The sequence below is a fragment of the Eptatretus burgeri genome, chromosome 4, assembly GCF_056783735.1.
Source record: "Eptatretus burgeri isolate ZD-2024b chromosome 4, Ebu_testis_v1, whole genome shotgun sequence".
Taxonomy (NCBI): domain Eukaryota; kingdom Metazoa; phylum Chordata; class Myxini; order Myxiniformes; family Myxinidae; genus Eptatretus; species Eptatretus burgeri.
In genome coordinates, this window is record NC_140964.1 from 121,348,606 (window position 1) to 121,361,105 (window position 12,500).

A 12,500-nucleotide genomic window follows, 5' to 3' on the forward strand; every position below is an offset into this window, starting at 1 on the left:
AAACATTGGAGATGTTGAGCTTCTAACCAGGTCAAATGCATCATTGGTTCACCCCAACATCTTTCCCAAATAATTTTAAATCCGTCATATCACATTCAATTACACAACCTTACCACACAGACATACACACCTTCTACCATCTATCACATTGCCAATTGAATGCAAGGTGTATTTTTAGGTTGAAGAGAAACACAGGTCAATCCAATCAGTTCTCTGCACACCTAGCACCAATGATTGGATAACCGATGACTAATCATGGCTACAAACAACAAGGAGCAAGAAAGTTTGGATAAAATGATAGTTCTCTCTATCAACACGTTTCCATAACAACAGCATAATTTTGCAGTGTGACTGTGATTCATACTGCAAAAAAAAGTTTACATCACTGTTATTTACCGATAATTTACAATGCAGATCATTATTGTGAGCCACTGATAAATCAGACAAAGGATGTCTGATGTTAACAAGTTAATCGTGTTGACGGATCAACACTTGTAACCGTTGCCAGAACTCTGGATCTCCCGTGAATGAATGGAAAACTAGAACAGCACTTGGTGGAGCGCATACCTCCGACAGGCTGAACAGGTTACATTTTGTATCCCACCGATAGGCCAAACCTGCATCCGGATCCAAAGCAAAAATCTAATCGGCTTCTTATTGTCACATACCAAACTCATCCAACGTTTTGTCATAATTGAGATTGTCATAATCCACAACTTTTCTGAGATACTGTGCTGCATAATCGTTTTTTTTTTTTGGCCCCATCTCTCAATGGTGAAGAATCACTGAAATTATTCTAGTATCCAGATCCAGGTCTTCACCAAAATCGAATCAATTCATCCTCGTCACACACCCAACCTGTCCACAACTTTTTGCGATATCCTGCTAACAGTCAAACAAACAAACAAACAGACAGACAGTGGTGAAAACATAACCTTCGGTGGCAGAGGTAAAAAGAAACGATACAACCAATTGATCTTTTCTGTAATTTCAAAACTTCATCATCTTTCCGTTTTGTTGCCATTTTGAGAAAATGAAGTTGGCCATCAAAACAACGGAAGAGCAACAGGTTGTTTTGTTTGTTTGTTTGTTTGTTTGTTTGTTTTATGTGTCTGCGTTTCTACTTTTTGCGTGCAAAGTGAAAATGCGATCCAATTTGAACAAACACTTGCATTAGTGATAAGTTATTTACTATGTCGACAGTACAAGGAAGCAGTTCATACATACCGATTAAAGTTGCTTTATGCCTGCTTGGATTGAAACATATGGAGTGTGTAACTTCAGTTCAATGGCAAAATCAAATCAGCATGGTTAAGTTGAAACAAACATACATGGTTCATTATGTGTTTTCCAACAAAATAGTGCACAGTAATGAAGATCTCTACATTAAAAAAAAAAAATTTAAACACAAACAATTAAATTTCATGCCGCTGCTTGCTATAAAGTCACAGCTGATGGCACAGGGTGTTAAAGGACTCAGCTGCCGATTCAACGCTTACATCCCAGGTGAGTCAGTGCGACTTACCTTCAGAGAAAACACATCAAATACCGTGGATTATGACTTTAAGAATGGAATAAAGGTCCCGGTTATCCCTTGAAGATACTGGTTATTCACGATGCACAATTACCCACGAGGATTGCTTCAACATGATTAACAACTCTCTTCGCCATGCTCTTCTAAAAGTTTGCTGGGTTGTTGTTTTTTTTAATGCAGGCAAATCACCTCATGAGCGCATTTGATCGGTAGTTTCAGAGCACATCAGATTTATGAATTCAATGTGATGAAACAGATCAGGTGTGAGTGTGGAGTGGTCGAGCATCACATGGCAGCGAAGATCATGTCGGGTTCCCTTTTTTAATCGCGTCGTCCAACGTAACATTGATAAATTCTGGGCCCATGGCATAATTTTCACCACGTGATCACGTGACTAGAGAGTTTCCTCGTCGTTTTCTTGCGTCGCAGCCCATAAAAGTAGTCGTTCCTCCTTCAGATCGCATTGATTGCCATTAAGACGGGTCAAATGGAAAAAGCAACACATGCGAGTCAGACAGCGCACGCTTCGGGTTGCCTGCCAAACGAGCCATTTGCCGGCAAAATTAGATGCTCGAGTGCTTACAATTGGTTGAAAAAGAAGAAAGAAAAGAAAGCATACTTATTAGACATCACCATGATGCTCTGTCTGTTTTCCTTTGCAAAATATTGTACACGTGATGCTTACTGTCTGTCTGGTTCAGTTTTAAAACATCAAAAAACACATCGTACTTTACACTGATTGGAGCTTTTATCAAAAAAACCACCACAAACTAACCCGATCTCGGTGAATACAAACAAAATGTACAATTGATGTTCCAAAACTCTCGGATTCGTATTTTGCGAGTTATACAAGAAAGCGTGAGGCCATTTGTCGTATTATTGTTGTGCAGTCTCCACGTTGGCCTGATCTATAAATTTTCTTCCATTTCATGGATTAATCCCACGAAACAAAATCTCCATCTCTCAATGCACTTTGTTCAGCAGTTAACCAACCAGGTTTTCGGTCCCAGAACATTCACCTTCATTCTGAAGCATCCTTAAAGTAGTGGTTGTGGCTGCGTTCACCTCTTCACTTGAAGCAAAACATCGTCCACAAAGCTTCGTTAGAATTTTAGAAGAAATAAAAAAATTAATCGGTGGGTCTCGAGTCCACATTTCTTCTCCATCAGCATAAAAAGAACAAGATAGTCTTGTTGAAGCATCATGAGACTTCCTTACTGAAGCCACAGTGATGCCTTTTGATATTACATGCCATTATTAGCTCCCGTCTCCGAGGTCGGCGAAATGAGTGCCAGTGTACTGGTCCCGGTGTATGCCCCGGTTAAAATAGGTGTACCATATCCCTGTGTGTCGTAAGAGGCGACCAGGGTTGGCGTCAGGAAGGGCATCCGGCCATAAAACATTGCCTCAAGAAAAAGCCAAACCCCTGCACAGCAGGGAAAAATGGCTGTAAAAACGGTCATTTTATTATTAGCCCCCGTCGGACAGATTCTGAAACAGAGGCTTATGGATTTGGTCTTGATTTTCGTGTCCGTGCGTGCGTGCGTGCGTCTGCAACCATATCTCTGACATGTATGGACCGATTTCATTCATACTTGGCACAAAGACAACAGATGATGGTAAACATATGCACGTCATTTTTTTTCCCCCAACATCAGATCCAAGATGGCCGACTGGTGGACATTCTATTTGTGAAAAAAAAAAAAAAAACCTTGGTGTCGAACACATCCTCATCCATTTCTCGAACATGCATTTACCAATGTTGTTCAAACTTGACACACAGATACTGAATAATAGCTATCATATGCACGTCTTTTTTTTTTCGAGATCAGATCCAAGATGGCCGACTGCTGGCCGTTTTGTTACTTAAATGTGTCCCCAAACATTTCTCAGACATGCATGATCTGATGTTGTTCAATCTTGGCAAGAGCACAGTACATGATGGCATACACAGGCCCCTCACTCTATTTTTTTCGATCTCATCAAAGATGGCCAACTGGTAGACTAGTGGCCATTTTAGTTGGACATAAATATAGGCCAACCCTTTAACTCCATACAGCAAAATTACTAAAACAATGGGGGCCATGACATTTTATGTCTTTTTTTACTTGCATAAATTAATAAGGACCATATGGAAAAACCTTGCATCTACCTTTTAAACAATCCTCTTGAGGAAATTGTCATTCAAACTCCTGGGTCTCACCATCAGCCAGGAACTTACATTGGCAAACCACATTTCAAAGTTGGCCTCAAAAGCTAGTCAGTGTCTGGGCAACCACCATCACATAAAATCCTTACTTGGCACACCTGAACTCCTATCCACCTACAAGGCCTTAGTCTGCAGATTGATGGAGTACTGATCTCCCCACTGGACTGACTCCATTGGCTCACACCTTGCTCAGCTGGATACCGTGAACCAAGGCCTTCGAGATCATTGGAGCGCTGAGGCGGAGCCCATGGGCCTATCACTTCCCCATCATAGACAGGTTGGTGGTACCTCTGTCTTATACCACCTCCTCTCTGGTCATGCACACTTTGTTCGTTCCGTGCTCCCCCCCCCCCCACCCCAACACGAGGTTTCTGCAAGGCACACATAGTCCACAATCATATCCCCTCTGTTGAAACTCCCCAAATGGAGCATCATTGCTCACCTGCACTCATTGTATTTTTTTAATATGAATTCAATGTTGAGGCTCGTATAAGAGCTAACACACAGAACGTATAACAAGGGGAGCAGGAGACAAGAGGGGAGGGAGAGGTAAGCACAAAACAGTGGGGAACAGAGACATTAGGAGATCTGTGGAAGGAAGAGGGATGGGCAGAGCACATGGGGGGGGGGGGAAACAAGATGGACACGACAGGGACTTTCACGAAGGAAAGCAGGGAATTTGAAGCTGGTGGGTTTGGGTTGGATTAACAGGGGTAGAAAAGATCATAGTTTTGGATGAGGGAAGATAAGAGATGATGGTGAAAAGCTGTTTTGAAGACCTGGAAGGAAGAGTGTGTGTGAGTTTGTTCCAAAGGTGGGAACAGAGGAATGAAAGAATAAAGGTGAGCAGTGATTCTTGATTTTGGTCGTTTTAACAGAAGGGGGTTGTTGGTGGACATTGAGTGCCCTGTGGTTTCTGTTCTTTTTGTTCCCCCACACTTGTGGAACAAACTTTCATATTCTCTTCAATCTCATACTTCCCTCTAGATCTTCAAGACAGCTGTTCACCACCATCTCCAATCCTCCCCAATACAAAACCATGACCTTTTATACCCTCGTCAATCCCCCCCCCCCAACCCAAGCCCTTCTCCTTTCAAATTTATAGTTTTTCCCTCCTGTGAGTTTCCTTTTGTATCCATATTGTCCTTTCCTGCCATCACACCCATTGTTTGTCCAAGTGTCCATCTATCTTGGTCTTAACTCTGCTGTTGGTGTTTCCCCACCCCACTCTCTCTATACGGGTCATTTTGTCTTGTTACATGCTGATCCATTCAGTATACTAATCTCTTCCACGAGCCTCGACTATGTCTACAAAATAAATAAATAAATTTAAAGTATAAATAGTGTGAAAAACTAAACAATTACCAGACATCATGTAAGGCAATCATGTAAGGCTGACAGGATAACCTAGAGGTACGCACACTTGCCTGGGTTTGAATCCCAACCCAACTCTAAGCTGTCATCCCGGTGTTTCACAGGTAGGGTGATTCATCAATGTGTATGCCATCCCTCGGATGGACGTTAAATGGGCGTTCCGTCTGCCAACATTCGTTGGTGGACATTAAAGATCCCATGGTTTCCTTCGCGAAGAGTAAGAGAGCTATCGCCGGCACCATGAACAAATTACAAATTCCAGCCGTAACCAGCACAGGGCACAGAGTCTCAGCGGAACAGCCACACATTCAGCCAATGATGCTCCCCTGCAGCCTTGTGCTGCATACAAACAAAGTAAATCAGGTGACAATAATATACACTTTATTTTTTGCCATCAATGAGACCTTTTACTTAAAAGTTATAAGCAAGGTGAGAGAACTTTTAGGAAGATCCCAATAAGCTCGTTTTATTTCGTATATAGTGTCAGCTCATGGAAAAGTTAACTGAATCTCGAGGTTGGCAACTTAACCACGTTTTCTGAACACAGTGGACTCCTCTTTTTTTTTTAGACAGATAGAACAGACATGCAACAGTCACAACATAAATATGGACTGTACAGCTAACTCATAAAGTCTCATCAAAAGAATGACAAATACAAACAATGAACACACCTTGCAATAATACAAACTGACCTACCCTGGCCATCTCTTAGCACACAACACCAAGACTTCCACAACAGTCATGGGTCAAATTTCACACAGGGCTTGACTATGATCAACTTTGAAGATCTTACAGGGTCTGAGGCATGTGCGATGATTTGTGCAGAGTATGAAAAAACAGAAAACAAAAAGGAGCATTTTAAGGTGCTTTTGCAAGTTCCGAAAATAAAAAAATACTGGAATTCGTAATTTGTCCAGGGTGCCGGCGATAGCTCGTCTACTCTTCGTGTATGACACCGTGGGATCATTAATGCCCACCAACTAATGTTGGCAGACGGGACGCCCAGTTGAACAGCCATCCGAGAAAGGATGGCACAAGTGTTGATGACTCACCCTGACATTAGAAGACAATATATAAACGCAGATGTTATGTGCGATTTCAACCTTGGTGCCTTGCATCATGCACCGGCGGTTCAGCTGGGAACACTAGAAACAGACGAAGGTCTCAAGCCATAGACGCAAATTCAGCAATATCTGTACTCGGAAGCTTTGCTTAGTGAGCAGTCCGAAGGACATTCCATCCTTTGAGGCCAGTTGAAATGCAATAAAGCTTGGATCATTCCCACCTACAGACATTAAGATGCCAGCCTGTGATGCGTGCTTTATCTGTAATTTAACATTCAGAGGAGAAGACAACCAAAAATTCTCTCCTGAGTCAATGTCCATTCATAAGTCACCATTCAGGGAAGCTCCCGAAGGCATTTCCACTAAACAGCCGTGTAATTGTTCAACATGATGAACACTTCATCTTGCTGCAATCCCCAAACTCAAAACACAGTAAACGAGAAGGGTGCTCGGTAGAGCACATACCACAGCCACGTAATGCCTGATCCACGAGAACATATCGGGCCCATTACATTTTTGAAATATTATGCAATGTATCGGTTTTGGCCCCATCTCTCAATGGTGAAGAATCACTTAAAAAAATAAATAATTCTCGTATCCAGATCTCGATTCGAATCATCACCAAAATCAAATCAATTAATTGTGGTCACACACACACAACCTGTACACCAAGTTTCATCCGAATCCATCCACAACTTTTTGAGATATCCTGCACACAAACGGGTAGACAGAAAGGGGTGAAAACATAACCTCCTTCACCTTCAGTGGTGGAGGTAATGATGGATGCCAAAACAAAATTTTAAAAACTTTAGCACCTGAGATTTTTGAGCAAAGTTGTCCGGATGAAACTTCCGTTGTAGAGATTTGTACGTCCTTTGAAGGGTCGAGGCATTCAGGTAAAATGATTGGGGACTGCAAAGAAAAGATGCACTTCAATGGACAAAATCACGCGATGCATCAAGAAGCCTTTTTGCTCCAAAGCTCTACCCAAGCCATGTGGCACAAGGTGACAGAATGCATTTTTCACTTATTAATCAAGATTGTGTGATTAGTGAATTTGTAACAGAGCAAATATTGGATATTCCTTACTGTGAAGGTCTGTCAGTCACCCCCACCCTGTAATCACCTCTGAGCAGACAACAGCATTGCTAACAACTAACTGGTGAGCGATCTGACGGAAGAGCCTCCAGGTTTCGACCTCCGGTGGAACAGTGGTCTGCGCTCAACAGGATCCACCTCCACAAATGGAATTTCAAAGACAGCCCAGAATGCAACTGTGGTCACCCAGATCAGACTATCCATCACATTGTGAATGAGTGTCACCTCCAGAAATTTGATGAATGATTTAGGCCAATTCACCGAAAAACCGACAGTGCTGTAACTTGGCTGTTTGACTTAGACTTGTATCTGTGAGCAGTAATTTGTTATCCACAAGATTTAAGATTAGATTACCCTTCTCCCCTCCTACAATAAAAGCATCAGTTGAAGTGCCACATCCGAGATATCACATACGACGACAAACAACCAACTAATGCAGGAAAAATGGTCATAAAGCAAGTCGTAGTAGTAGTAGTTGTAGTAGTAGTAGTCATAGTAGTAGCCCCTTTTTTTCCTATCCGTATTGTAAATCATTCAACAACTATACAAATGATACACCCTTTATCACAAAATTCTCCTCATGTGGTAAAGGGTGTATCATTTGCCACCCCTTCCTTTTCTAGTTCTTGTGTTTTCTCCCTTCCACCCTATATGTGTGTGAACCCCTCCTTTCCCTCCTCATACTTTCTCGTTCCTCCCCTTGCCCATTATTCCTCCAAATATCCCTCTATGCTGCTGTTGGTGTGCTTTTCCACCTTCCAGTGTTATTTTTGTTCCGTTCCATGTTCTCGCTCTTCCGTGAGCCTCGATATACCGAAGATTACAAAAACGTTTCCTGTGGTGCACCTTGCCGAAGTTGAAGAATGAAACCTTAGCAATGGCAGGAAGTTTCAATGTCACAATTATCATGGTCCATCAGACACAATGACTGGATGGCTTTATGTGATGGCAAAGTTTATTTTCCTCCATCATTCCCCAAATTAAATTACGGTATTCTAAAATCGATTCAGTCGAAATCACCTAACGTATTGGTGCAGAATTGCATCAAGAATAACAAATAATAAGGCAAAAAGTTATCATTCTGAGTTTCCTTGAACTACCACGATCAATGGCCCAGATGCCCTCAAGTAAGTGAAACATCACAAGTTTGGTTAAATGTTTTACATCAGTCTTGGCAGCTCACTCAGCTTAGAACGAGCAAAAGGAATTCCCTGGTAATCAGAGTTCATTCGCATTTTACTACTCGTCTGCAGTAATATTTTATACCTCAATACATTTTCAAATCATCATCATCATCATCATCATCATGTACCATGCCCTACAGTCATGGCCAAAAATATTGGCACCCTTGTACTTTTTTCAAACAATGCACCAAAACTTCCAGAAAATTGTTGAAATTGAAAAAAAAATCTTTCGGTATCCAAATATGTATTTATTTAGTTTACAGTGGATCAAAACAAAAAAAGCTGAAAAAAAATTAGTAAATCTTATCTTATTCCACACACAAATCCGGACAATATTATTGGCACCTTTTAGAAGTTGATAGAAATAATTACATTTCAAGCAGGTGATTCTCCTTTACTTTGGAATTGAACTCATCTGTGGTGAGTTCCAGGTGCCTGCAGTGTAAAAATCACTCATGCAACGAGTTTGAAAAGAGAAAAGGAGTCATTCTGCTGTTTTGTGTCACTGTGTGTACTGCAATGAATATGGAGAAAAAGAAAACAAACCAGAGAATTGTCTGAAGAGGTCAGACACAAGATTGTCACAAAGCATGGACAATCTCAAGGCTACAAGTCCATCTCCAGAGATCTTGATGTTCCTCTGTCCACCGTACGTAATGCTATCAGGAAGCCTAAGGCCCATGGCGCTGTAGCCAACCTCCCTGGACGTGGTCACAAGAGAAGACTTGATGGAAGATTGCAGTGAAGGATTGTTTGAATGGTGGAGAAAGCACCTTGATCAACTACCAAACAGATTCAAGCTGACCTTCAGACATAAGGTATGACAGTTTCAACTCGTACCATTAGTCACCAACTCAATGAAAGGGGGTTCTATGGGAGGAGACCCAGGAGGACCCTACAGCTGAGAGAGAGACATGACAAAGAACGACTGGAGTTTTCCAAAACACACCTCAATAAGCCAAAATCCTTCTGGGAGAATGTCCTGTGGACAGATAAGACCAAATTAGAGCTTTTTGGTAAAGCACATCATCTCCATGAGCACAGAAAACAAAATGAAGCCTTCAAAGAAAATAACACCTTCACTACAATCAAACATGGAGGAGGTTCAGTGATGTTTTGGGTTTGCTGTGCTTTCTCTGGCACTGGGTGCCTTGAATGTGGACCGCAATGTTCAACCCAGTGTCAGAAAGCTGGGTCTCCGTCGAAGGTCATGGGCCTTGCAGCAGGACAATGACCCCAAACACACTTCAAAAAGCACCCAAGAATGGTTCAAGGAAAAACGCTGGAGTGTTCTGAAGTGACCAGCAATGAGTCCAGATCTAAATCCCATTGAACAACTGTGGGGAGATTTGAACACAGCAGTTGGGAGAAGGCATCCTTCAAATCTGGGGGAACTGGAGGAGCTTGCACAAGAAGAGTGGGCCAAACTGCCAGTAGAGAGGTGTGGGAAGCTCTTCATGGTTATAGGAAGTCCTTGACTGCAGGAATTTTGTCCAAAGGCTGTGATACCACATATTAGTTCTCGGGTGTCAATAATTTTGTCAATGCCATTTCTTTATATTTTCTGATTTAAAAGGGTCTATTAAGTTCTGAATCAAAAACAAAGGTTCTGTCATATTAACAGTGAAATAAAGAATTGTGGAGACCAAATGCTTTCGTCAATTTCAACTTATTTGTGGAGAAAATTGTTTTATTTGAAAAAAGTGCAAGGGTGCCAATATTTTTGGCCACGACTGTGTGGAGTGTTGGTGCTGCCGAAGCAGTTACGAAGCTGCAATCATGGACAGGTCACCTCTCTGACTCAGGAAGTCAGGGAATGAATTTGTGATTTGTCCATTGTGCCGGCGACAGGTTGCCTACTGTTCACGAAGGTGGGATCTTTAACCTCCACGAACTAATGCTGGCAGACAGGATTCCCGTTTAATGTCAATCCGAGGGACGGAACACACATTGATGAATCACCCTGCCCATGAAACATCGGGATGACAGTTTATAGGTGGGTCTGGATTCAAACCCAGGCTAGATAGCTCAGTGGCAGCAAGTGTGCGTACCGGTAGGCCGTCCTGCCAGCCTCATTTTCAAATTTCATGCGACAAAACCCAATTGGAAACATCATTGGAGTAATCCATTTTGTCCTCTTGCCATCTGGTCATCTTTCAAATTTTTCATTCAACCCACCATGTAGCTACCACACCTCCATTTCATCACTACTTTGTAGGGTTGTTTTTTTTTGGTTCGCAGGTGCCAGCAGTGACCACTATTTTCGCTGTGTGTGTCTGTCTGTCTGTTTGTGACTCTCTCCAGAGCATAGCTCCATGACGTTTGATGCGATCTTGATGAAACTTGGACACAAGCTAGATATGATGGTCTAGTTGTCTTTTTGTACGAGGGGCGTCCCACGCCCCTTGTGGGCGGAGCCACGCCCACTTGAACTTTTTATTTATTTCTCGCAATTTCATTTCCGAGAAGCTGTGCGTAATGTCCATAAGTACAACATATGAAAAATCCGATTTGATTTGGTCAATTTTGATAGGCTTTTACGGTAGGGCTTCCTCAAACTCAATTGTACCTATCGTGTCATTGTTCAATAATGGCCACCAACCATCGTCGCCTCCCGGCTTGTCAATATTATATTTACAAGGATCGGAGAAAGAAAATGTGGAGAAATTATTGTATTTTATTTTATTTGAAAGTTACTTCAGGTATTACAACAAGGGTTCGCATGTCATGTGAAGGACAGCAACTCTGATCAACATTTACAATCAAATTTCAAGGAGAATTTGTGACACGAGCATGTAGAGGTGGACCGAACACATGCAGGTTGCATCCTTCTGACAGCAAACTTGCCTTGTGCAACTAAACAATTCCAAATGATTTCATTTGCATCAGGACAAATCCATCGGCAAAGTGCTCAGAAACTACAGGTTCGTTTTTCTTTTTATTTGTGTTCAAAATATAACATTCAAGTAGAATCAACTTGTTCATCCGACGTTTGTAGAAGGATGGACATACAAAGCGAGCAGAATGCTTTACCCCACTTTTTCGTTCACGCACGTGGGGTAATAAAAGACAGGTTCAGATGGTCCAACGTTTCAGCAAGAGCGGACTTCGTCGTGGGGAATAGCATACCTTTGCACTCAGATATTAAATGGTCCTCCTGTAAAGTGAGTCGAGTGACACACAGCAACCATTCTCAGTTAAGAGCATCTCCATCCCCATTTTAAGAGGCCAATGATGAGAAAGTAGGTATTGGATATGTTTGACAATAAAGGCACGAGTGTCAATGTGGCACATTTCGGGTGGAACTCCAGCACCGTCCAAGTGACACTCGCGATTAGTCTGTCTGACGTACCTTCATTACTCTTATTCGAGCACAAAGGTTAAACAACTTTGTAACTATTCCGTTTCAAATTGACCTGTGATGTTAAACCACTTCCTTGCTGGAATCCTCCATTGTGCAATATATATATATATATATATATATATATATATATATATATATATATATATATATATATATATATATTTTTTTTTTCATACTGTCTCCCACTACTCATCCAACCTGACCTTGAAAGCATTTACAGCCATTGAAAGGCTTTGGTATTTTGGCATTTCATTCCAATCATTCATTGTACAGGGATAGACCACGTCCTCCGGTTCACTGCTGACTCTGCGGGATCAGAAATTCATTCGAGATTTGAGAAAAACCTGCATCACATCACCCCCGTCTTCTTCTGCATTACAAACGGGGAAGATTGAAAGTCCGCCGTTGTAAAAGGCGCGACTTAAAATTCGTCTTAAAGGTGGTTGAGTATAATAATATGTTGCCTGACAAGGAACGTTGACATAAACGGAGGCCATGAGGTCCATCAAAGCCTGCACTCGTATTGTTCGTCCATGCTCTATTATTCATGCCGAGCATCAAGCAAGGAGGCAGCACGTATGTGGACTCAGACAGTCTGATTTTTGTTTCATCGTTTGGTATGACTCGTCCAGGGTTCGAACAACCGACCTCCCTGACTCGAGGTGGACGCTCG

The 12,500-nt window shown here is 41.9% G+C and overlaps 1 protein-coding gene across 3 annotated transcripts in view; it reads right to left on the reverse strand.

Annotated features, from left to right (window-relative positions):
• HSCB (HscB mitochondrial iron-sulfur cluster cochaperone) overlaps positions 1–12,500 on the reverse strand; it is a 61,343-nt gene that overhangs the window by 47,766 nt on the left and 1,077 nt on the right. For all 3 annotated transcript variants that reach the window (XM_085879905.1, XM_085879904.1, XM_085879903.1), the window contains one exon: positions 6,997–7,093. In XM_085879905.1, the coding sequence (XP_085736031.1) occupies positions 6,997–7,093 (97 nt within the window). The remainder of the gene's footprint in view (positions 1–6,996; positions 7,094–12,500) is intronic.